At 37.2% G+C, this 27,500-nt stretch overlaps 1 protein-coding gene across 2 annotated transcripts in view; it reads left to right on the top strand.

The window, feature by feature from the left end:
• The first annotated feature begins 977 nt into the window (after window positions 1–977).
• The window catches only part of LOC137992860 (uncharacterized), a 26,665-nt gene continuing 142 nt past the window's right edge, over window positions 978–27,500 (top strand). Inside the window, exons 1-17 of one of the 2 annotated variants that reach the window (XM_068838409.1) lie at window positions 978–1,385; window positions 1,980–2,061; window positions 4,985–5,147; window positions 6,100–6,308; window positions 8,783–9,045; window positions 11,703–11,835; window positions 12,225–12,323; window positions 12,811–12,873; window positions 13,914–13,994; window positions 15,679–15,765; window positions 17,362–18,610; window positions 19,423–19,901; window positions 20,987–21,079; window positions 22,159–22,248; window positions 22,893–22,946; window positions 23,080–23,166; window positions 25,357–27,500. The exon at window positions 25,357–27,500 is cut by the window's right edge and continues 142 nt beyond it. In XM_068838409.1, coding sequence (XP_068694510.1) covers window positions 6,179–6,308; window positions 8,783–9,045; window positions 11,703–11,835; window positions 12,225–12,323; window positions 12,811–12,873; window positions 13,914–13,994; window positions 15,679–15,765; window positions 17,362–18,610; window positions 19,423–19,901; window positions 20,987–21,079; window positions 22,159–22,248; window positions 22,893–22,946; window positions 23,080–23,166; window positions 25,357–25,577 — 3,129 coding nt within the window. In that variant the 5' untranslated portion in view covers window positions 978–1,385; window positions 1,980–2,061; window positions 4,985–5,147; window positions 6,100–6,178 and the 3' untranslated portion in view covers window positions 25,578–27,500. The remainder of the gene's footprint in view (window positions 1,386–1,979; window positions 2,062–4,984; window positions 5,148–6,099; window positions 6,309–8,782; window positions 9,046–11,702; window positions 11,836–12,224; window positions 12,324–12,810; window positions 12,874–13,913; window positions 13,995–15,678; window positions 15,766–17,361; window positions 18,611–19,422; window positions 19,902–20,986; window positions 21,080–22,158; window positions 22,249–22,892; window positions 22,947–23,079; window positions 23,167–25,356) is intronic. The other variant, XM_068838410.1, reaches the window with a different exon arrangement.

Below are 27,500 nucleotides of genomic sequence, written 5' to 3'. Positions count from 1 at the left end.
TCTCTTTCTTTTTAATTACGTTGTTCTTTTGTCTTTTATTTTATTGCTATGTGCGCTATTTTTGTTTTCTGCGCATTTCACACTTCATATTTAAATTGTACGCAAGTTCTGACATGTAATTTTGCAACATACCTTAACATAAATTCAAATGTACAACCGTTGAAAAGCTCATTTGCAACTGAAGATGACATGAGTATGTCGAAACATGTTTTGTAAATTGAAAACGATCGTTTCTTTTTTGAGAGTTATAATAATATTTCTTTTCCAGATTCGGAGACCTAAAATTAACGTGACTGAGTTTTGTTTACATCAACGAAAGTACAATACATTTGTTCTACATCAAAGTAAAACTTGTATTTGATTTGATCCACCATTTGAAAATCATTTTAAGTACCTGATGACTGAAATCAGGCGTACAGTTATCGGAAGCTGCCCAGACGTCGGGTAACTAGGGACTATATGTTTCTGAATCAGAAACATATATATAGTCGTTTGCGCGACGAGGAGACATTTCGGGAAACAATGTTTCCCCAACTAATATGTCTATGGTTGCGGTCGCATTAGGGAGCTAACACTATGCTTACACCAAGTGTTCCCCTAGGGATTCAAAAAAGCAAAAAACGGCTGCGATCGCTTTCGAGAGTTGACACTAGAGTAGTGTTAACACTAGTGTCGCGTCGTACAGTGTGGACAAAGTATCCCAAAAATAACTTGGTACGAGCGGTTTCAGAGTAAAAAACAGAGAATGAAAGATCAACATTTGTCTCTCTCGTTGTCGTCAAAACCTCAAATTTGGTGATTGTAACCCATCTTGGATTGGCAAGATGGAGGAAAGCATGGAGCGAGGAACGAATTGACCTCCTCCTGACCCCATCCCTTTACCAAGTTTATCAATCTCTCAGCCCCTCCCACGTACTGGTTTGTTCTTCATCACTCGCTCCATGCTTTCCTCGATCTTGCCAATCCAATATGGCGACCATACAATCTATCGGACTAAGAAGCAAGTAGAGACAGCGCGTCACCCAAGCAAAAATCAACGGAGAAAAACGTTCCAATGCACCCAAAGTTGAGCATTTGTGGGTTTTTAGCATTGATACACTGTTTAAGCCTAAGCACTGGTTCGAGAGAGCAAGACACTTTACTCTCACGGTCTGGCGAATTTAATGCTGGGGGTAACCCTGCGATGGACTATCATCCCATCCAGGGGGGAGTACAAATACTTCTAGTCGCTTCATGCCTCAGAAACTGGGATAAGCTCCGGCCTGATGGGCCACTTGGCTCGCATGCAGACTTTATCTTTACCGTATTGGCTCGAGAATGGCTAGCTTCTATAAAATGTTTGTTTTTCTTCATTTTTCTTAACAACGAAGAAAGCTACCCTTCAGGTAATTTTCATGAAAATTTGAGGGAACAAGGCGGGGCTCACACGCTTTCTGTAATGGCATGTATTGTACTATATCTACAATAAATGAAAAATTAGTACCCACCTCCACCCAAAATCAATGATGAATCCACACCCAAGTTAAAGACCGCCATTTTTTCATCATTGAAATTGGGGGTATAGGGGTGGTCTTCATTTTCTATTTGAAATGTCCAAGATTGTAGCACTTGCTCGTGTAAAATACACCTACAATTGCAATGCAGGCCTGTGAGTGGGTTGGGCTAAATCGTCTTTCTCTTACATTCATTAATTCTCTTTTGAACAGTATTACCATTTTTCCCTTTTAGTGTTGTCGGTTGACCACATTGTCCCGAGGGTTGTGGACTGACCTTGCCTGGATGGGGGCGTCTCTCACTTTCTAAATTAATTGTAAACTGCATAGTAATCAGTCTGGCCAAAGTCCCCCACAAAGCGTTGCAAATTAGTCCTGCAAAGTCCTTAGGGAAAGATTAATAACTTCACTTCACTTCACTTCACTTCACTTCAGTGTATGCACGTAGGTGTGAACGCTGACTTCATTATGACTCTTCTTCCTCAGAAAGAATAACTTGTGCCAAGATATCTCACGGAAGGCATTGACCAAGAAGGCTTTGAAGAGAGATTCATCGATAACTTTATTGGTGAGAAGACAGTTATATTACATGTTGAGTCTTAAAAGGGATTATCACAATTGTATGCTCTAGGGCATACAATTGTGATACTTAAGCAGTAGTAAAGAATGGAAGAGGATTTGAAACCTGCAGACACATGGTCAAAACTGCAGACTTGGGCATTTCAAGACTTCGTTAACATATGAATGCTTCTCTTGGCAATTCAAATGTGTGACTTTCATGTATACATAGTCTGTACTTCATACAGTTACGTTTAACAAGTAAAACACATGAAGTACATTTGTACTGTGTTGCACAGGCTCATATAAACTCGGGTGTGTTTGGAAGAATTTGAGAGAAGATCATACAAACACGAGACTACAGGTTTGTACCTGCCCAAGAAATTTCCTAAGCTCACTGAGGTTTGTATAGGTGTCTGACATTTCCAGACTGCAGACTGCCTACAAATAGCACATCATTTAAGTCTAAGTACCCATTTCAAATAGTGCTGATAAACATTATTCAAGTCTAAGAACCCGTTTTAAAATGGTTAGCTTTCAATAATTGTGATTTAGAGTCAGTCTGCAGTCTTCAGTCTGCAAATGTCAGACATCGGGTTTGTATGAGCCTGTGCAAACACAGTAGTTATTAGTTAAGTTTTATTCCTTTTGTAAAATCATAATTTACTTCAGGCAAGCAAACACAAGACAAATGCAGATAATAAAGGCAAATTTATTGGCAATAACATGAATATGTATTTTCTCTTTCCCATTTGTAAGCCAGTGTGTCGTTGAAAAATAACACCAAAACTGTTTTTTCACAGGCTAAAACATGTATAATTATTAATATTAACCCATTCACCCTTAAACAGGCCATACTTAGTAACATCAGACGATTTTACTCGTCAATGGGGAACCCCTACACCTGTAGGAGTCAATGGGTTAAACAGCTATTAACCAATTGCATCATGTACTATTTGAATTATTCTATGGTTCATTTTAAATAAGCCTAAATTACATGGCCGCATTTTGTTAAAACCAAATAAACGCAGTGATAATTTCTTCACCTATTTGTGAGTTTTAGGGCTCTCACAGGGGAGGTGCACACCAGGCATTAATTACCATATCCTTTTTCTTGATTTTCTGCAGCTCTTCACTTTATTGGAATCCCTCTCTTCCCCATTTTTGTGCTTTACTGACAGCCAGTAAAGCTCTGTCATGACTGTTTTTTTTTCCTTTATCAAGCCTGTTCTACTATGTTATGTTGTTGGCCACGCTACGTAGTTGTGGGTAACAAATATAAATTTGTAAATTTGTCTCAAAAATTTTTATGTTCTGTTCTGTTCTGCTCTGAAAGTAAGTAGAAGTACATGTAAGTAAGTATTTAAGTCTTTCCTACTCAAGTAAGACTGGACAAACCATGATGCCAGGTTTTTTCGAGTCGCTTTATATTATTAAGGTAGTATTTTTCAATAGATATATGTCTTTCTAAGTGACAAATTTCTAACGTTTCATCAAATATGACATCACGGTAAATTCAGACTTGGGATTCCCACAGTAGGAATTTCAAGTTGTGCAAATTAGCTTTATTAAATTACTAGGAATTTCTGGGAATTTCTTGGAATAATTCTGGGATTAATTCCTTAGAACTGTACTGGTTAGTGAGAATTCTTTCATATAATCTCCTTTCCATTAATTTATTCAATTTTACTTGTTGGCACTTACTGACAACTACATTAACTAATCTCACAAAAATAGTTTCCAACATACATGTAGCAATGACATGGGCATCCTTCACCCTGTCATGCCACCTTGTTTTTATAAGTTAGAAAAGCATTCATGTCAATATTAAAGACCCTTAACAATTCAAAACCCAAATAGACAATGTCAATCAGTTTAACATTCATTATCAGTGAAGCACATGTCCTCTCAGCAGACTACTTTTGCTATGTTGACAGTTGTTGTTGAAGTTTTTTATTGGTTTACAATTTTTCAAACCAGCTCAATTTTAATTTTTCTTTGTCTAATACTCATTATTATAATATGTGAAACAAAGGGAAATTAAAATTGAACTAGTTTTAAAAAAATTTAACCGGGAAAAAAATTGTGAAAAACTGCATGTATTATACATATCAACAAAGCTGTTTGTTGGTGTTAATTGTGTTGACAGGTGCTGACTGAGGAAATTGTTGTCTATAATTCCTTTTTCCCTATTTCTCTGATACCTTTGATTAATAAATTTATTATTCCTGAACTTCAAAGTTTCCTCAACAAATTGAATTTTTAACAGAAAACTAAAAGTTGCCTAATCTTCATTCAATCTGTATAATATAATGATTTTGGATAGTGATATTAAGAGGCTTTGGACATCATTTAGTTTGTAGTTAACAAAAACAAGGAATGACCTAAATGAGCCACAGCGGTATCTATTAAAAATGATCTAACGTGACCTAAAATGAGCTACTGTTACAACAACTGCACAGTATCTAAAATGAGTAGGTCATTTTATGTCATTTTATAGATACCGTTGTAGCTCATTTTAGGTCAGTTTAGATCATTTTAGATCATTCCTTGTTTTAGTAACTGCGCATTTAGTTCCTCACTCACTTCCTTTTTTGTTTAGTGATGATACGATTTGGCTATGGTATGGGACAACTGTACATGCACCAGACTCAAGGATTGGGAAAATTAGAATGAGGGAAATAAAAGGCTTTTGATTTTCAACAATTAAGTTGCCTCTTACCTTTCAAATATGTTTCACAAATGATACCATTTAATTCCTTTTCTGGAAAATTCATTCTGTGCCTCCATGTCCCGATGCCCTTCCTACTCTTTGACACTGCATGAGCCCCATTAAAGGTGTCATTAGAGCGATGTACCCTGAGTTATGTATTTCAAATGCTTGTTAGGGTGTTGCAGTAATACGTTTTTTGATACCTTTTAATTTATCTTAGGGAGAGGAGTGTTCACAACTAAGGAATTTTCAAAGGGTCAGTTTCTGCTGGAATACAAAGGAGAACTTATCTCACAAGATGAAGGCTATTCACGGGAACAATCTTATGATGAAGATTTAGGAAGTTTCCTTTTTTTTTTTAAGGAAGGTTCAAAGAGATTTTGGTAAGACATTTCGCTGCTTAGATATTTTCCCCACATGAAAAAAGTTCTCAATTTTATTGATCTGCCAATAACTGGTACTCTACAACGTAGTTTTTTTTTTGTTAATTCAAATTAAATACTTACAAATGAACTTTGTTCAACTCAACTTTTATGAGTTCTGTGAAAAGCTAATAAAGGATGTTTGGGAATAAAGTATTAATTTGTACCATATCATGGACAATACCAGCAATTTTAAAGAAGGCAGGAGGAATGCCACTTTTAATTAATTTGCCGTAATTTAACATCTTCTCTGGCATTGCAAATTAAGTGGTTCTAAAAATAGTCTGTAAAAAATGCCTGGGTGGAAAATGTTTTCACATACTATATGGACATTTATTTATAAGTTACTATAATGATACACATGCTTTGAGCTTGTGTGTAAATATTATTTGAGGACAACTAGTGGAATATATTACTGACAATAGTTCTGTGATGCTTGCCAAATCTAATAATTAGTATTATTACTGGGCTGCCATATATGTCAGTCCAGTTGGAATCTGAGTAGCATTTATCCATTTTATGTTCATTTTCCTGTGTCGGAAATCAGAAAACTTGCACATTTAATAGAGTCTTTCCTATCACTCCCCTGCTAAAGATTGTCTGTGTTGCCAGTCTGCCCTCTCCACATCTTTAGAAGGTTTCAGGGGGCAGTAGAAAGACATAGAATTTATTCGGTAGACATTGTAGAATACTTAATTAAACGACAATGGCGGCTTTAAGCGGATGTAACACGAATGGTGATTTACTGAAATAATTATTATATTATATTGTTTTATTCTTAAGTACTTGTAAGAATACAGTTCTTCAGTTTAGTTAAAGCAAAAGTATTAAATTACAGTACAAATTTGAAGGAATAAGAGCAACTAATTCCTTAAAAATTAAAAAAAGAAATGAACATGCAATTATTTTCCAGTGTTGATGCCACATTCTCAAGTGGACTTGGAAGACTTGTTAATGATGCATTTCCAAACAAACCCAATTGCAATTGTGCGATGAGAAAAATTAAAGAGGGACCATTGATTTATCTTGCACTTTATGCACTGCGGGATATCATGATTGGTGAGGAATTACGCTATGACTATGGAGTGAAAGACCTTCCGTGGCGCAACCTGCATGCTGAAGGTAATGAAATGTCTTTTAATGGATTAAATTATAGCAGTTTTTATATGCTCATGAGTAAGAATAGTGAATGTCTTAAGTAACTCACTGGTAAATTTCTATTATTTCAAGTTATTTTTGTCTGGTTTTTTGAACATTATCCATGAGTTTCACAGATTTTTACACTGAGGATGAACAATATGCCAGTGCACACACTCTGGATCCACGTATAAAATTTAAGCAATAAACTTGAATTGAACATTTGCTCCCTTATCTTTCAGGAATGTAATGATTTTTTACAAAATTCATGCACATACATGTAGTTAATAATTTTATTTAGAAGTCCTGGGACATGACACTCATTCACAGTAAACCATTCAACCATTACCTGATTGAAGTGAATTTAAGTTACTTTATGGGAACATTGGAAGATAATTTCACCGCTCACACTGGAAATCTCATCTTTCACTTTTTACACTTTAAGTTAACAATTACTGTAAGTTTATTAATTTAATGTTTTCATATTAACCCAATTCCTTTCACTTCTAGAAGGGCATTACTAATTTTTTATAAACGGAATGGAACAAAACGGAATAATACCAGAATAACACCGGAATGAAACGAAATAAACAAGAATGGTACCGGAATATACCGGAACGAGCCGGAATGACACCCAAATAAAGCGGAATATTAACTGGAATGAACCTGAAAATGCCAACATTTGGTGTTTTAGTTAGCGCTAACGGATTTTCGGTTGTTTCAGTCAGCTTTTGTTGTGTCATGTGATTCCCTAAAAGGGAATTGCATGTGTTTTTGCCTTTTGTAACATTTGGAACACTTTGATCACGAGAAAAATTTGACAGGTATATCTGTCGTGTCAAGTACAGACAGTAACAGTAGCAAGAGAAACAGAATGTCATTCTAATTGTTTTTGTCTATGGATCTCGGAGGTGGTTTTCACTGTGCGAGTCAGAAAACCCGTGAACATTTTGATTTCATTCTGACAGGTCAATTGTGTATTGACCAATCATAATCAAGTTCAGCGAACCAGAAACTAATTACTGTTGCTGCTTGCCTACTTCCCACGACCCTCACGTGATGGAGATATACGGAAATAGATTCGCGCAAATGGCCTGAAGCCTCTTTTTCTCTTCCCGATTGTTGTCAATAATGCCATCAAACCTGAACGCAGTGTTTCCTTGTTTGAAGATAGAAGTCAGAAGCACAGAAAAAAGATCGATCGTTGATAACGTATTTGTGAGAACATATCGTGACTCGTTCAGCAAGCCTTGTTTATACTTCCCCTTTTAATGTAAACTGTTTTTTTGTCAGTCTCTCTATTCTGCAACAATTATTCATTCACTGTCTGCATGGAATGATAAAAATTACTTTTTGTTCCTTGTCATCCCGGTCCACGCTCATCAGCTTGATTCTGGTGTCCTTCTGGTTTATTCTGCCTTATTCTGTTGTCATTCCACCTCGTTCCGGTATATTCCGGTACCATTCTTGTTTATTCCGTCTCATTCTGGTGTCATTCGGTTTTATTCCAGAGTCATTCCGCCTTGTTCCGGCATATTTTGGTTCATTCCGGTATATTCCGCTTTATTTTTGTTTATTCCGGTATATTCCGTTCCATTCCGTTCCATTCCTGTGTTTAGTAACGCCCCTTATAGAAGTGAGGGTTAAGATTTTACTCTGGCTATATATAATGCCAGATGATTTTACGTGTACTCAGCAATTGACAGGAGCAGTGCACTGTAGGACAGTATGAATGGGTTATTGGATACCAGTACGTATTATTGTACTTGATGCTTACACTGGTGACTGGTCTTTCTCTTTTTAGCTAATTGTCTACATAGTTTGCATGTAATTGGTTTGATGTAGGTCTTATAATGGAAAACTCTCTTTATATTTTATGTCCCCATTATCAGCGCATTTTGTGCTCTTTTTTGTATGTATGTCCCCATTAACCCATGATGAACTCCTAGAAGTGAGACTTTACTCAGTGGGATTTTACTCAGGCTTAAAGCCCAGACGATTTTACTTGGTGATTTATGGGGACACTTAAGTTGGGAATGGGTTAAACTCTTTTTACATTAATTTTTATGTCCCCATTATCAGTGCGTTTTGTGCTCTTTTTTTTATGTATGTCGATCCCCATTAACCCATGATGAACTGCTAGAAGTGAGACTTAATGGATTTTACTCAGGCTTAAAGCTTAGACGATTTTACTCGGTGATTTATGGGGACACTTAAATTGGGAATGGGTTAAATGGATACTAGTGAATAATAGTATTCTAACTTGTGCTTGTTGCTGTACACCTGAGTCTTTTTCTTTTTAGCTAATTGCAGTCTTTAATTACATGAAGGATGTAATAATATTGTTTTACTGTAGGTCTTTAATACATGTACATGTATAACGGAAAACTTTCTTTGTATTCTAAGGTGAATATTATATGGACCAGAACCAAAGTGATTTAATTCATTTTCTATAACAGAAAGCATCCTTGTGGAACATAGTTATCTTTTGGAGAGTGCTCAAGAAGGCGCTAATTTGAATGGTGGCTTGAGTGCCAATCTGGAAGTGCAGAGTGAAAAAGCCAAGCAAAACCAAGTCAATGTACCCTTTCCAATAAATATATCAACATCTCCAGAGATCTCTTCTATGAATCAAAATAACTGTATTTCCTTGAAGTCCTATCAACGATTTCAACAGTGGAAGCCTGACCTGGACAAAAAAGAATGCTGGATAAATGACGAGGTGAATACACGTACCTCAAGTTGGTTTCTACAGACTATGTAAAATTCATTTGAACATGACATGATAATATTTAATATTATCATGTCATGTTCAAATGAATCTATTATTATGATAGGCATAATTTCATTTTAAGTTATGAAAGAACACAATAGTGCAAATCACAGTGTTATAAAATTATTATATATTGTACTGTACAATACTGACAGTAAACTGTATGTACAAATAGGGACATTTATGATCCATGCGATTTAGACTGCTACTGTTAATGCAATGTTATTAATAAAAGTAGCAGTTAATGCATGTTTGTAACTCCATAAAGTACATTTTGTTGTCACAGCAGGCAAATTTAAATTACCGGTATGAGCTGTATATGTGCCAAAGAAGAAAGTCTTTTGGGTAGGGTCAATTGCTGTAATTCAAAACACAATGGTACATACAATTGTTATAAAATAAAACATTGATGATAGCATTTAATTAATTTGGCCTATTGCTACGAAATTGTTTCTCATGCAGTGTTAATGTTGTTTGTTTTCCTTGGTTAATTACTTTCTAGTTTTAAAGCTAGACTAATGTTTTTTTAATTTTGTGTCCTAGTAAATGATTCAAACCAACTACAATCATCATAACTAATTTCAACTTTATTTTTTCTCTTTTAAAATTCACAGTGTTGTTTATCTTAATCTATGATACTAAATACTTAATTTCCCCTGACTGCTAAATTTGGCAATCAAATAGCTAGATCTGTGATGGAATCTGAGAAAATGTCATCATGCTTTAGATGCTCGACCTGCGACAATAACAGTTACTTTTCCTACATGCATGTACAATTGTATGGTTAGGAGTTTGTTCATGCTAACCGTCTATCTTTGAGACCATTTAACAATTATTCGCCGGAGGCGAAGTGATTATCGGTGAATATTCACCGATAATCACTGAGCCTGAAGCGAATAATAATTGTTTTAGTATAAATACACAGATGATTATTTCAAAAAAGAGAAAAAAAAAACATTTTAACGCGAAATCATCTTCACTTACAATGGCAAAACGACTACTGGCAGCCATTTTGTCCGTCGAGGTGATTATCAGCTGATAATCCGAGATAGCGAGCCAATGAGAGCGTGCGATTTTGTATAATCACCTGTGTATTTATACTAAATACAGGTACATGTACAGTTACATTCAACATTTTGTTGCTCATGATTACAGGTATGTCCTCAGTCAAGCATTAGGAAATGTTAGAATTTATTTACAAATAATAATAATAATAATAATAATATAATAATAATAATAATAATAATAATAAATATAAAAAAAAGATGACAATGTTGGTAAACAGTAATATTAAACCGTTCCACTGACTTTGACAGAGCTCGGGACATTCCATTTATCCTCGGCGATATCGATACGGGAGTTGTTTACTCACGCAAGCCAACATATCTAGACTCGGCTTGTGTTTAGTGCGGATTGCACTGAAGCTAAGACGCTTTCGCAAGCCCACATTCATTGGCTGGAAATCCGGTGTGCGTTGCACCACATACCTTACAAGTATCTCAAAAGCTATCACAAACCAGTATTTATCGGCTATTTATCGTTACACGTTTCAACCCTTATGGGTTTCTGTTACAATACAATACAATACAATACATGCTTAATTGACCGCTCCCCAAAGGGGCTTTTCAGGGCGAATGAAACACAACGAAACGACAGAACAGAATAACAACAACTGTTAAGAATCCCAACTGGCGGGAGGCTAACCAGCTTCAACTTCCCAGCTGCACTTGTAAATAGCCACCAGGGACTACCAGGATCAAATTCAACGAGTGGTCAGAACGAGACTTGAACCCGGGAACTCCGGATCTCAAGGCAAGCGTCCTAACCACTGGGCCACACTGCCTCCTTTTAAATTATAAAATGGAAAATGAATGCCTCCTTTTAAATTGGAAAATGAATCGTGACTTGTCCAGTTCTTATTTTATTTATTATTTTGTGGTAAATAGTTTCAATTGTTATGTAACTTACGTTTTGCGTTCATGGGTCCGGGGGCATGCCCCCTGGAAATATTTTTTGAAATGAACATGCGCTGAGATGCAATCTGGTGGATTTTTAGACACAATTTTGAGAAATTTGCTACAATGGTATTTTATTTATTTTTTAGTCATGATCACGTTCTAACAATGTTACAATTAGGGCTGATATTTGCTAACAACTCATAAACAGAATGTACAGTACGAAAACTGAGCCTGCTGTAAGGCCAGGAGTTTGTAGTACTCCATGTTCCTTGTCATATAGTCCCCAGGGAATAATTTAATACTTCATGTGCACTGACCTTCTTGTACTTATACATTGTATACTGTAATGACTAAAAATATTTTTTGGGGGGAAGCTGGGCATTTTGGGGAAGGTACATTGTACTGTATTTGAGGAGTAGAATCTTCCTACATGTAGATACATGTAGAACCCTGATCATTACGTGTCACTCATGTCTGCCCATTGACTGAGGTCACATCATGCTAATATTTTGAAATTTATGCACCCTGATTATGTTGACCTCAATTACTTCACGCATACTGCAGCATGTTCCCAAAAATATACTTCACTATTAACATCTGAAGAAGTTTTATGAAATTTCCATGTCAATACAGTGCCTTATTATTTAGGAATTTGTGGCAAATTCAAGAAGCAAGGCTCACTCTGAAAAATTTGATTGTGCTGCAACATCAAGTGTGGATGATGTCATTGATGACAGCTTGGACATTGACAGCGCCTTGACAGAGCTCATTTCAAAATCTGGTAAAATCTAGCTGAAATTTTGTTGCTCCAGTTTATAAGATATCCATTTCCATTTAGATTTGTACTTTCCCTTTACGCAATGCAGAACCAGATCTATCTGATAATACACAATTTAAGAATGATGACAGTGATGACAGTTCAACTGAAATTGCTGAAGGAACCACCTCAGGTGACTTTTTTCCTTGCTCACAAGCAAAGACAGTACATGTATCATACAATTATTATGAACGAGTTTACTGATAAAGAAGGAATTATGTTACAAGGCATATAGATAACTGAGGTGGTTACATTCCTATCTGACTTACAACTTTCACCTGCTTAAATCTGAATTCTAATTTAGCATTAGTTGTCATGAATATATTAATATTTCTGACTAACTTATTGTTCAGATATCGCAGAACCAGACCTATCCGATGACACAGATTGTGAATATGAGGATTGTGACAAAAGTTCAAATGAGATTACTGATTCAGAAGGAACTACCTCAGGTGACATTTCCTCCAGTTATGCACGTGATATACCAGCACCATTAGAAATAGAGTGACTAAAGTGATAAGCAAGGTATTAAACAATTATGTTGACTGATTTAGCATTTACTGAAAGTGAAGGAATTATGTTTGGAGGTAAAGGCAAGAAGACAGAGATTGTCACGTTGCACTCCACCTTTACCTGCTTCCCAAAAGTGAGCATTCCCATCAAGTCACTAAATTATGCAGTCTTTTAGAAGGTAAAGACAACAGCAAATTAAAATCTTTAAATTTTTTAAGAACTAACATTTTTGTTTGACTTGATTTGTTGCCTGCACTGGAACAGATCATTTCTCTGTACATTTCATACTTAAATAGTAGATAATAATAATTTATTTATTTATTTATTTATTTTTAAGAAAGGCAGCATGTACTGGCACATTTTGTTTATACAAAACATAACAATTTGTTATTGCAAAAGAATTAAGTGTTTGCCTCGCCGTTGCAGATCCTAAATCGGATGAGGAAAATGTCATTGAAGATGAAAATGATGACATTCAATGTTCTAAAAGTAAGTTAAGCGTTAAATGCATGAAATCCAGCAGTAGTCACAAAGAAGACTGCGACAAAAATTTCTGCATGTTGTTCGTATAGGTCTTGGTAAAGGAAAATGAGGTGTCCGAGGAAAAAGGAAATTGTTGCGCTGCTATTTTTTGTAGAGTCAAACTGTATATCATATTAAAGCTAATAGATTGAATTATTTCAATATTAAAGTTTAGTTTTGAGGCCCCAAACTCGGAACAACCGAGTCTGCTGCAGACGTTCCTGCCCCTTTAATGCGAAAACAACCGCACTTTGTTGCATCTTAGTCACAGATGAATGCACTCCGATACCGTGTGAGGGGCGTCTTAGTGCATTGGAGGTGTGAATGGGTTAAACTTATACAAACTATGTCCAGGTTTTACTCTAACGCCAGACGATTTTACTCGTAAATGTGGGGCGTGCTAGGGAGTTTGAGGTGTGAATGGGTTAAACTCAGTCAAATTACGTCCAGATTTACTCTGTCTTGTCTAACGCCAGACGATTTTACTTGTCAATTGAGTGGGGGAGGGGGTAACTTCAGACGATTTTACTCGTCAGTGGGGAGTGGGTGGGCACCTAGGGTGTTTGAGTTGTGGATGGGTTAACCCATTGACTTGGGAAACTCGTTCACCGTGCTTTCGAGCTTACCTCATTTAAGTTTTGTACGGGAAAGTAAAGTCAAAACCGAATGGCACTCGTAAGCCAATAAAATTGCTCTGGGTGGATAACCGTCTTCCTCGCCCCCCCCCCCCCCATCCCTCTTCAAGCCATAAGGAAACCCTGTTGGTGACAAGAACAGAGGTGCAACATAGAAGAGGATTTAAGGAGATGAAACACAATGACTTAGATAAACATTTATAGTACTTTCATGTCATTCCTTAATTGCATTCCACAGGAATTTAATTTCTTAATTTTTATCAAAACGAGTTCTGAATACTCAGTCTCTGCCTGAATAACATACTGTATTGAGTATCTGCATGTAGTTATTTTTACCAGAAGAACTTTTATCGTAACGTTTTTGTACTTCAGGTTACAAGCAGAATATGAAAAGAAGAAAACGCTTGTTTTCGGGCTCGTCCTCCGATGAAGACAATATGTCACACTCAGCAGGTACAAAGGATGATTTTAACTTAGCTAAATTCACCATTTTAGCAGTGATTTTTTTGGCACCCATATTGAAAATGACTTCACCTTGCGCTATATTTAGCGGGTACTTTCTAGTCTTTTCACGTTTTTGATTCCTGTGTTAGGGGGAATGGCGATGGAATCCCTAAACAGTGCAGGTAGCGGGCAAGTTGACTGTCAAATCCCGCGAGTGCTCTGGGCCAGAATGCCACATGTATTTTTACTAAATTAATTTTCTTTCACGATGTATTTTGTTGCTAAGGGTTACCTTTTCTTTTGCAAAGTGAAAATTTCTCACTTTAAGACGATGTAATAATATAAAAGCTAGTTTATGTTCCATTTTATTCCTATCGGATTGTCCGGGAATTTTTGGCAAATGGTAAACAACCTGCGTCTAAAAAAGGCGTGAATTTAATCTTAAGGGGTTTCCTAACGGGCGACCAAGGATTTGTCAGCGCAAACAAATTTACGGTTTTGGGTTGCCTGGGTTTTGAAACAGGGACAACCTGGATTTATTTTTTTTCGGGCACTGAGCGAGTGAAGACCACTGCTTTCGTTTTATCTTAAGGTGTTTAAAGCATGAGTCACCTGAGTGTGTTTTGTGTCTGCTGAGTTTTTTTATCAAAACTTCGCCTTTGTGTCTTTCATATTGATAACTAATAACAAAGAGGGCAAAATTACTGAATGCTGATTGGTCAATGAAGAGGGTATTTTTTCTTAATTTTGCTTGAGAAGAGGGCAAAATTACTCGCTCACGATTGGTCGAGCGCCAAAAATTCTCGCTCCTGATTGGCTGAACGTACGTCTTCCACATTCAGTTGGTTTCTTCTGTTTGAGCAAAACAACTTCGTCTTCATCGAAGTTTGTCTTTTAATTCGCGCTGCATTCGCCGAAAAGGCATAAAGATTAAGAACTAGCTTTAAAAGATGATCTGGAATTTGAATTTTCGAGTGACAAGAAGAAGGGCAAAAGATTTTTTTCATGAAAAGCTTAAAACTTGGATCGACTTACATGGCGCCCGGCGTAGCGGGATTGTGTGGTTGAAAAACAAAATGATTCCTTTCGTCAAGGGCTTTCAGTTTACCACGACATCTTGCAGCTCAACAAAAAAGGTCACAGAACAATTTGCCATTGACGGGAGGAACAAGTAGCTCAAATTTGGTGGATTTCTTTGGACAAACCGTTTGCTATGTTTACGGATGCGTATTTGCAAGTGGTAAAAACCTCTACAGCACAGGTGAATAAAATAAATTGAAGCTTAACATTTGGTTTAATCGTTGTTACAGTTGTTCACGAATGAAACTCGTATTTTCCTCTCAAGTGGATGTAAATAACAATCATCTATACTCGTTTTGGACGCAAAGAACAAGTTGACTTGCTTGTCTGTCTGTTAGTTGTTTTGCTTCCGAGCGAACGAGTGTTTTAACTCCGCTTAGCTGTCTGTTTTTCGAGGTGCCTCAACAGTGTTAAGAAAATTTTGCCCTCTTTGTTATTAACAAGTAATCGCAATGGGTCCTCGTAAAATTAAGGATTAATATCACTTGTGTTTTCAGAAGTTGCTGAAATTGCCCTCGTCGCTGCGCGACTCGGGCAATTTCAGCAACTTCTGAAAACACGCGTGATATTAATCCTTAATTTTACTCGGCCCCATGCGATTACCTATACAAAGTACCCGAGAAGACCAGAAAACAAACCAGGAAATGTCAGAAAAAATCAACAAAGGAGGGAGTTCATTGTTCAGTTAACCAGTCAAAGAGTGAGTTTTGTTTTCTTAATTGGAACTCTTTTTGAACTGCTTATCAGCAATTTGGCTCTCGTATATAGGAATATAACAAGTCTTTTCCATTGATAGCTAGGGGACATGTCGGACTAGAACTCTCCCCTCTTAAAAAATGAGGTTGGTAGGAAATGACGTGCAGGATAGATGTTACATTCTGTCTCCTATTGATTGGCTTGTGTTACACAATACAGTGGAACCCAGTTAATACGGACACCCAGGGGACATGCCATCTTGTCCGTTTCCGTATTAGGCTGGCTTTCAGAAAAATGTCTCGAACACTTGTTTTAACTATCTAAAAGACTACAGCAGACATTTCGGCTAGGAAACGTAAGTTGCTTACACGACAAGGCTGTCAGAGATGAAAAAGGCCACAAGCAATGACTACAGTGAAATGCCAAGAAAGTGAAACTGTAAGAGGAGGCAGAAAAATTTATTAAAGGACTAAAGTTCAAGGGCCAAACACCGGGAGAAAGACAAACTGATCAAAATTAAACATGTCACGCTATAGTTTGCGTCTGTTTTGTTAGTAAGAAAATAATACTAAACTCGCAGAAATCTGTCATTATTTGATAAGGTACAATGTCTACGATTAGCACATAATTGTGACAATGAAAATAGACAGTGCGCACATAACCAGTGTCCGTAAAGCGGGGTTGACCACATATGAGAGTTTGTGACTCGGGACAAAGGAAATTGTCCGTTGTCCGTATTAACTGGTGTCCATATTAAGCGGGTAAAATTTGGAGAAAATATATGATCTTTTCGTGGGGACAAACGAAACTCTGCTATATACGGGTGTCCGTAGAGCGGGGTTCCACGGTATTATCATGTGTACGTTCAGTTTGACTATTTGTTGCATTCAACAGAGAATGTATCCTGATCATGTCGGTCTTGTGATATTGTGATGGCATACGGATTTCAGCGCTATTAAGGGGGTGGCTCTTAACTACCAAACCGTTGGTTGCTATGGACCCCTTCAAGTAGTCATTTCTCAAACCCTTTAACTCTACAGTAACCTTTTTTTGCCAAGTGTGTTCTATTTAACATTCCTTTGTATGGTTCGACTCTCAACCATATTTGCTACAATTAATGTAAATCACGTGACCAAAACAGAAAATGCCTAAACACTCAGCAAGTTAACTATGTTTTTCACATCTTTTAAACACAACAGCATGAGAACATTCTAACACAAAAAGTGTAGCATGGATTTTAAAGGAAATGATTTCTTTAAAAAATTGTGATGTCATAAGGTCCTCCTATGATACACTTTTCGAAATATCAGTTCCATTTTTTGTCCAAATAGAAACTCCATGCTACAGTTTACGAAAAATGATTTTATTTCCTGGGAGCTTTTATCTGTTTTTCACTGAAACGCACGGCAAAGAACTAAGACTAGTTGCGCATACGCCTTCTGACTGAAGTGATGTCAGATTTCCATTGAAAAAGTTAGTTTATAGAACCATACATGCAACCTTTCTTTTTTTTGCAACCATTGGCCTTCTGTAGTTAAGTGCCACCCCCCTTGAATAGTGCTCGCAGTTAACCGCGAATCTATCATTTTTAATTTACTAGTGTCCGTACCATGTGCCAAAAAAAATGAGTCCAACACAAGAGTGTATGACAAAAGGCAAGCATGCTTTTATTGTGGCGTTTTGGTGTCTAAAATTGCAAGGCATTATGAGCTCAAACACAAGACTGAAAGAGATGTTGCTATTGCCCTTTCCTTCAATAAGCGGTCACCAACCAGGAAAAAACACCTTGAGAAACTACGGTTATTAGGGAACTATCACCACAATTTAAATGTTTTGGAGACGGGAAAAGGAGAGCTGATTGTCTTTAGACGTCCCACCTCTGGAAAAGAATGTAGTCCTTCAGATTTTCTTCCTTGCAATTATTGCCTTGGATTCATAAGGCGTCAAGAATTGTGGAAACATGTTAAATTGTGCAAGTTCAAACCAGAAGGAGATGAATTTCCAAAGCACCGTAAAGTTCAGGAAAAAGCAAGATTGCAGTTATTTCCAGCCATTTATAGTGACAGTATTCTTTGTCAATTGTTTGCGACTATGAAAAGCGATCAAATCTCCCTCATTGCTAGAAATGATTGGCTCATCAAGGAAATTGGGGTGTTGCTCATTGAAAAACATGGAGAAAAGCAAAACAACTTCGTATCTCAAAAGATGAGAGAACTTGCTAGACTCTTGCTTCAACTTCGCAAAACAAGTGTCAATGCTGACGCCAACCTTTCAGATTTTATCAAGCCTCAAGAATTTGATGTTGTGGTGAGCGCTGTGAAAGCCCTTTCAAAGTTCCAATTTGACGACGGTGTGCATCAAGTAGCTACACCATCATTGGCCTTGAAAATCGGCCATTCCCTTAAAAAGTGTGTAAACGTCCTTCGGGGCCATGCATTGCGAAGGAAGGATGACTCACTACTGGAAGATGTCGACAATTTTGAAAAACTAATAGAAGCAGAGTGGAGCCATCGTGTTTCACACCATTCCCTCCGCGCTCTTGGCACACAGAAGTTTAACAGGGTGGAATTGCTGCCACTTGCAGAAGACCTTGAAAAACTGAGGAAAAGTGTCCTTTCAATAATGCAGTCGACAGCGCAAGTCCTTCAAGAAGGGCAACCTCAGTTGGAATCCTGGAGTAAATTAGCTCAAGCTACTCTAGCCAGACTAGTGATGTTTAACAAGAGGAGGGGAGGAGAAGCTTCTAGGATGCTCTTAAAAAGCTACCTCAATCGACCAGACTGGAACCAGGTCAACAATCCAGAAATTATGTCAACACTAAGTGAATTTGAAAAGGAATTGTCGAAGAGGTACGAGAGGTTACATGTAGGTCAGGATTCCATTGATTCATATTGTTTATTAATGCGCCCCTACAATGCTTCCTTTTTCAAGTACTGTTACGTGTACAGTAACATGTGAAGCATGTGAAGCAAGTAACGTGTGAAGCATGTCTTAGTCAATGTACCGGTAGTTAAGTTTTGCTGCAAATTAGTGTTGCCTTCTTGGATAGATTACAGTTCACAATTGAGCCACATAGTTTAACGCTACTCCGGCTTAAAATGAATGGAACTTAAAATGTTACGATTCAAGACCCAAACGAATTCAGTGAATTCTTGAAGTTGCATTCATTTTAAGCTGGAGTTTCGTTAAACTACTGTATTGCCCGAATGCAAAAATGGCCGCCAACAAATTATTCTTTTGTCTTTGTGTTAATTGGCATAACTAGCCCCAGTAACACTGTAAAATTGAAAGAATTTGGGCTGTAAAACGAGGCTAGTTGGGGCTTATTAACACAAGGCAAAGGAATAATTTGTTTGCGGGCATTTTTGCATCTGGTCAATGTTTTCTTCGTCATTTTACTTTCAAATAATGACACCTCCAAAGCTTGTTTCTTTTGTTACAAAAAATGTGTCACTCTCAGGGGTCAATGGGTTAAGGGAGTCTTTTCGTCAATTGGGGGGAAGGGGTCCGAGGGCATTAATGGTGTGAATGGGTTAAACAGTAAAAAACCCAAAAGTCCCCATTAAATGCAGTCAATGAATATACACGGTTAAATATAATTTAAATATGTCCGTAAATTTCTTTCCTACTGTCACGGAGAATGTGAATTGTTTTTGAACAGGCTGGACATGGTTGAAATAATTGGCAAGAGGGGAAAAAAAGTGCCAGTTATTTTGACCGCTGAGATGACCAGGAGCATTGATCTTCTTATCAAGACAAGAGAGGCTGTGGCCATTCCTGAGAAGAATCCGTTTGTATTTGCCAGACCAAACAGGCAGTCATTACAGTGCATGAGAGCCTGGGATTGCCTTAGAAATATTTCAATGCAATGTCAACCACCTCTGTTAAACCCTGCCAATATAACAAGTACAAAACTGAGAAAGTATATAGCTACTATTTCCCAAGTACTCTCCATGGAAGAGAAAGAAGTGGACTGGCTTGCAAGGCATCTGGGTCATGACATTCGTGTTCATAGGGATTTTTACCGGCTCCACGAATCAACAATAGAAATCGCCAAAGTGAGCAAACTACTTCTCACTGTTGATCAAGGGGAAACGAGAAAGTTTGCGGGGAAAACATTACAAGAGATAAATCTAAATGGTAAGAAAAATACAATGCTACAAAGTTATTGTAAAACTGCCAGGTGCTCTCAAGGCCTGTTTAAGGACGTTCGCGCCAATTGTTTCTGCGCATCCTTACTGCGCACGCAAATGCACACGCCACGTCATACACGAGCGCGCGAGCTAAGTAATAAAATGAAAACTGATAGGGCAAAAGGCCATTGCTATAGCTTTGCCTGGATTTAACGGTCTTGGACGTTCGGTGACCCCTATTTTTCTTTCCAGAAACGGATTTTATTTACAATTATCTCCACGTTGTCCAAAAATGAACAAAAAATCAATGTGGGAAGTTCAAAAAATTTCAAGGTTTCTGCTCACGGGACATCAAATCCTGCCATCTTGCGGCTGCAAGGCGCGTGAAACTGTGGTCGCCAAATGCGAACTTTATCTTTAAGGGAACCTCATCAGTTGACTAAATTCACTTAATTAGGCCACTTAAACAATATTTGGCAGAGAAGATTTCACTTCAAAGATTTAATTGCAATATATTTGGGTTTACAGACACTGGCCTTATTCGATAACGAAGCCCGATTTCCAAAACGAAGTCGGTGACCCCCCATTTTTTTTACATTTCTGACATAACTAACTCATCATCTTACAGTGGTAAAAGTTTCAGAAGAAAATCAATGTTGAAAAAATTTCGCGCGAACGTCCTTAAATCATAGCAGTGGCAGAAAACGTTGCTAATGGTAACATCTTTGCATCACAATGAATTGAATCAAAGGATTTGTTCTCAACGAAAAATTAATTTTTGACAAGATGAGATGGCTGAACCTATGGGAAAGCCATTACGTCCTACACTCTGCTTTGTCAATCCCAATTTCCTTTCTGCTCAAATTGCAATAATTATCTAAACTGAGACGACAAAACCTCTTTTAGTGCGTACAGCGGGAGCGGTTTGCCGCTGCAAAACAGATTAGGTTTGCAAGACAGAATAAGCCACAGTTTGTTCACTTAAAATGTCATGGCAGAGCTCCTTCAAAAACTTGGTATACTTGCTTAAATTTAGTTCTTATTAGTTTACATCATAGCCAACTTCATTTAGATTTTGTGCTTTTCTTTCAGACATTGCAGAACCAGATCTATCCGATGACACAGATTATGAAGATGAGGATGATGTTGAAAGTTCAACTGAGACTGCTGAAGGAACTACCTCAGGTGACTTTTCCTCGAGTACTAGCACTGTCAGAAATAGAGTGACTAAACATGATAAGCAAAGTATTTTGCAATTATGTTGTTTAAACATTTATTGATAGTGATAGGGGTTATGTTTGGAGGTAAAAGTAAGGAAGTCAGAGATGGTAATTTTGCACCCTACCAACACCTGCTTCCCCAAAGTGAACATTCATATCAAGCCAATCACTTAATTAGGGTTGCAAGAGTTTTTGTCTCCAAAATATGCGTCCTATTAATAGGTCGGGAGAACAACAAAATTCTTTACATTTTCAAGAACTAAAATTTTGTATCTCCCTTACCTGTTCCGATGCGATGTAGTTGTAATTACATTGTCAAAAATATAGCTAACATTATTTAAAAGTAGTGTTTTATGTCGCCGCAGTCAGACATCGCCAGTGATCCATTTGAAATGAACGCACTGTATATGATTATAAAGACGTGACAATTATTTTATAGCCATGCTAGCTTGATATCTTGCTTAGGCAGTATTTGAGTATTTGACGTGGTTGCTACGGTCAGGAAATGGTCAGGGGAAAAAATCTTTAAGGTTAAAGAAAAGTCGGGGAATTTCACTCTGAGTCAGGGAAAATTTAGTTCTTTGAGAGAAGTCAGGGAAAAATTAAATTTTCAGATTCTTAACTTCTTTATTGCCAACTCAGTGATGTTTTTGAATGAAATCATACAATTTGTTTTCTTCTGTTTTCCCTGTTTTCTAACATTTTCAATTGTTTGTGACATTTTAAGGACATGAAATTGGTTGGATTGGTAGGAATTGAACGAGAAGCTGATGTTTTCTATGTTATGTTAATAAACTGTACTCTGCATGTGACTTTCCAAAAACATAAATAAATGGTTTGAGGCCATTACCAGGACTAATTTGTGATCTTTTAAAATTTAGTTGGTCAGGGAAATTTTACATTTGTCAGGGAAAAGTGAGGGAATTTCAAAATCCTGTGTCTGTGGCAACAATGGTTGAGGGAAACAATGTGCAAGGAATGTTCTTTTCTACCAAATGGTCGATTATGGGAGCAGGCAGGTTAATGCATTGTTATTTTGTACAGCTCGAAGCAAAGAAACCAAATCTGGGAAAATGTGCGCAAAAGATCCAGCTGAGCGAAGTGTTAACAGTTCCATGGGAAAGCCAGCACAGGGTAAGATCCTTTAGTCCCTATTTTTTGTTGTTTCCCAAACTTGATGATATGTAACCATTCTCTCTTCGCCCTTAGGCATAGATTTGAAAAGAACATGTAACCTTTTCAAAGTAATTTTAAAATACATGTTACCACCAGTATAGTTGTGATACTAATAGGTTCATCTGGAAAAATGCCTTGTTTCCGGCATTGACCTGCAATATAGAATTTTGGTGTGAGTAGCTTTTTTTAGTCTTCTTGCACTGGAGGTATAAAGATGTGCGGGTTCAGCTTGTTCTTCTTGGAATCTATGAATTATGCAACTCTCCATCTTTAAACTTAAAATGATATACCTATATGTATTGAATAACTTTTCATTCATATTCTTTGCAATCAGTGTTGTGTTTTCTTTGGATTTAAATTTTATTTTTGTAATCACTGTTGATATTATATACAAGATTAACATTTTTCTTCTACTTCACCACCCGCCTTGGAATGTGTATAATATGCCAGCAAGCGAGCCACGAGTCAACATGAGCCGAGAATCAACATGCGAGCCACGCAGTTATTGAAAGCGAGTCATTTTAAAGTACTTCAATAAATACTGTTTATCAGCGCTATTTGAAATGGGTGCTAAGACTTGCCATGCTTTGTCATTTTTAAAGGTTCCAACGATCCAGAAAAGGAAAACACAACCTCTGTCAATTCTGCTGCAAAATGTAAGTTTTAGGCAAGACTACTGCTTTCGTTACATGATGAGGTCTGTCAAGGGTGTGTCACCTGAGTGTGTTTAGTGTCTGTTGAGTATTTGATCAAAACTTTGTCTTTTTGTCTTTCATATTGATAACAAAGTACCCGAGAAGACCAGAAATCAAAGCAGGAAATGCCAGAAAAAACCAACGAAGGAGGGAGTTCATTGTTCAGTTAAGCAGTCAAAGAGTGAGTTTTGTCTTCTTAATTGGAACCCCTTTTGAAGTATATACTTATCAGCAATTCGGCTCTCGTATATAGGAATATAGCGGGTCTTTTCCATTGATAGCTAGGGAACACGTCGGACTAGAACTCCCCCCTCTTAAAAAATGAGGTCGATAGGAAATGATGTGCAGGATAGACGTTATGTGTTGTCTCCAATTGAGTTGGCTTCTTTTGCTCAATATTTTCTACCTTCATTTTGACTATTTGTTGTGTTCGACGGAGGAAAACACATTGTAATGGTGCCAGTACTAGTCTTGCGTGTCCCTCCGGTATCAATAATTGTGATGGTATGGGGATTTCTGCATTTGTACGCCGTCGTGGACTGGCTAGCTGGCACAAATGGCCTTGATATCATGCGATTGTGTAAAACACAGATTCCCGTTTTTTCTACTGTATTTAAGTCCTGTTCAGTTGAATGGGGTTTAAATACCGGGATGGGTGACCGTCATGGTCTCTTGGTGAACAGCATAGTAGTGACTTTCTGACTCGTGGACACCAAGATGACACGCAGTGGTCGAAAGGAGTAAATTGCTTGTTTCTCACAGCTCTGTACTGCTTTGTATCCACCAAAGGAGACTATATTACAGTGTACTATTATCCCAAAAAATAATTTTTGCATAACAGAACATTACATGTAGTTTTAATGTCATAAGGTGTACTCACTGCCTTGCTATTCACCTAGAAACTATAGTGATACCCCAGACAAAGAGTGCGTTATAAAACATGTATTGTTGTGTTTTCTAAGCATTAAAGAGGGTAATGTTTACCGCTTGTACGTCCGGCAAGACAGTCTATTGATTCCCATTATAAAACACCAGTATTCCGTAACTGTCTTTAATAAATAATGGTCAAAATACTTTTAATGTGATACCTTCATTGCTGAAAAAATACTATAATAACTCATCAATGACAAAACAGGAGTTGAACACACCTCACTAATACTAGATTATTACTACAAGCTTAAAGATTGTTTAATAAGGAGCACATCTGATAATGGTCTCCAACCGGTTAGCGTGGTGGCAGACGTGCACCAAATCGTGATAAGCGCCCTTATAAAGGCTTTTGTTATGAAAGTCATGGTTTCAATCAAGGATGGCTCCATAGAAACAGATCTTTACACCAAACCCACAAACCCACAAACATCAGTATCTTCTCACTTCATTTTGTCACCCCCATGATGATACCAAACGCTCCATCCCTTACAGCTTGGCCCTTCGACTACGCCGCGTTACTTACAACGCACAAATGAACTAACAAACTACCTAGCTAACCGTAGTTTCGACAAAAATTTCCTCAAAACTCAAATACAGCAGGCCTCTGACATTCCCCGGTCTGACGCGCTTAAGAAGACGGTCTTATTAGGGCCCAATTTACTGAAATACCTTGTAATAGTAATTCTCCCAGTTCTTTTCGATGCAGAAGTAAAAACTGCACCACCTGCCCCTATATAGAACACGGCCGTAATGAATACACCTTTCATTCTACGGGTGAAAGCCATAAACTCAAATCTCACATTACTTGCAACACTTTCAATGTTATTTACATGGTTCAATGTAAATTATGTAATCTTCAGTATATTGAGGAAACCAAATGTCGCCTGAAAGACCGTTTTAATGAATACGGACGCCCTACACTCAGGTCCACTAGTAGTTATATCCAGACCGCATTCTCAGAACACTTTCTTAGCAACAACAATTCACACAGTTCATATGTTACTCATTCCCATTGAAAAGCTCATCAATCAACATGACTCGATCTTTTACTGATGAATGCTGGTATTGGCCAGCCAAGATATAATTAAAAGATACATCTTCGTGTTGTTTTACGAGTCGTGCAGTAGACTACTTGACTTCAAAAATATTTTAAAATCAATTTTGACTTATCACGATCTCCTCTGATCCAACGCTGTGCAAGATTTATCGTCGACGGCTTTTTGCAACGTTTTAAAATCTCAACTTCACTATGAAAGTAAATTCATTTCCACTGATGACGTAAGATTTGCATTTGATTAGAAGAACGCCATTTGAAGTAACTCTTTAACAGACCCGCTTCCCTTGTTCAAGCGTTTTGTCCATAGAAAGGGCCTTGAGCCACCAACGGAAAAAAAAAAGATGTCAGGGAAAGGTAAAAAAAAGATTTTTTTTCATATTGCAGAGTCAGTTCCTCATAAACCATGGACAGGGGAAGAAAAAGAAGCTGTCTTAAAGTATCTTGGTCACTGGATCAGGAAAGGACGTGTACCAGGGAAACTGGACTGTGAGCAATGTATTTCTAAGGCAAATGGCGCCCTAGATCACAGGAAATGGACCGATTTAACATATTTCGTTAAGAACCAGATCGACAAAAGAAAGAAGGTCCTTGACCCCAATAATTAGATTGTTAACTTGTTGTTAACTTGTTTTTATATAACTAAACCAAAGTATTTTTCTTAAGTGAAACAAAGTGTTAATCCTCTCTGTTGGATATTGGCATTCGTTTTGCCAATTAGTGATATTAAAAGAGTAACCTGCGAGCAAGCTCTCCAAAGTTTCACCTGAATTCGGGCCCTCTCTCTTCATGAGTGCGGGATTTTGTGCAATTTTGGGGATGTTTCCTACCTTATTAGAGTTCAGACAGCTTCATAAAAAAAAGCAACAGCACTACCTTTGTTTTTTCCTATAGTTAAATATAGATGTAAATTAAACTGTTTTCATGTAAGCATAATGTTTTGTGCTGTATTCTGTAATTTGTTGTAGTGTAGTTAAAACCATAAAATTGTTAACATTTATTTAAAGAGCAAAAGTAAATTCAAAGAACACTTCCATTCTGTTTTGGAGCATTGAATAACAACACTTGAAATATTATTTGTTCCTGATTGGGGAAATATTAATTTTGAAAGCAAATAGAATGCAGAATAATATTATCTGAGCATATGATCAATTGACATTGAAGTTGATTGTGAAAACTCAAGTGGCTGTCCTGCAAAAAATGTAGATACCTTAATGCCACTTTTTCCAAAAGTACACATTTTCATATTGTAAATGCACAGTAGTGCAACTTAAGGCTAGTTGAAAGTTCACATCTGACGTAAGACTAGTGTTAGAATTGTTGGTGTGAACTGGAGACTGAATGTGTTTAGTGCCTTTCATGAATTTACAAAGAAATCTCGCCTTAATATCCTGACATTCTTCGAGAGGTTTAGAAAAAAGAAAACTCTGCTGTGCTGTACTTAGTCTTTCCTCTGACAAATTTAGTAGTATCATTTACTAATCTAAGTTTTATTTTTGTTTTGTACAACAAATAGCAGCTAGTTAAAGTTACAGGTCCATGTGTCAGGTAAATTTTCGCCACTTCAAAATTTGTGTTAACTGTCTCATTCCATGGAAACGCCCTTAGTCATTGTGTTATTGTAATGGAATGTTCACATTTCAATTTTGAACCACCATTTACTAAGTTAATCTCTGGTGCTTCCCAGACTTGCACACAGATAATCAAATTTCAATAACGTATAAAATTGTAGCCAATGGCCAGTTTCGTCCTCTTGTGCTTTGGATGGAACAAAAATCGAATAGAGGCTGATGTGAGGCAAACAATACACATTTTAATATTCCCTATATCACCCATCATTCGATGTTTGCTCCATTCTAGTCTTGAGAATTCGACAAAAGTGACCTATACCATAGTCCTTTTGCTGCATGTGTTGCATTGACATGTATCACCACAAAAAAAGTATCATGGTAAAATGTTGTGCTTGCGTTGCAAGGTGAAACCGATGCCTTACTCTTAAGCTGGCATGCGAGTCACAGCTTACTTTACTATTCTGGAGTTTTTTTCTGATTTTGGAATAGCATCCCACTGATATACTCGCTGGCATTCATTTAGAGTCACCTGCATTACCTTTTTGTCCCATGATAGAACTTCCAAAATAGGTATCCGGAGTGATTGCCTTTTCATTATTACCTGGTTTTCACCACCAACGCAAGTACAGTGCAAGATCATTAGTTGTATCAGACCATTTTGGCAATGAAATACAACTGAAAGAATGTGTTGAGGAACGAAAACTAATAATACTATGATGTATTTTATTTTATAATGAGCCAAATACAGACTTGATTTGATTTGATTTGAATTGTTGTTTAAATATCCGTTCAGATTATGTTTTGCCTGAATATGGTCGAAGTCCGCTGCTTCTCACTGATACCTTGAATTCGGTTTCGACTTTAATAAGGTATCAATTCCTTCTACAAAGTCAGGGCCTTGACGGGTCACGGAAACATCTATCCCCAACCCCTAAAAAAGGAAAAATGACATGTTAGTAT

Source organism: Montipora foliosa, chromosome 2 (genome assembly GCF_036669935.1).
Source record: "Montipora foliosa isolate CH-2021 chromosome 2, ASM3666993v2, whole genome shotgun sequence".
Classification (NCBI taxonomy): Eukaryota; Metazoa; Cnidaria; class Anthozoa; order Scleractinia; family Acroporidae; genus Montipora; species Montipora foliosa.
This window is presented reverse-complemented; position numbering and strand designations above follow the sequence as displayed.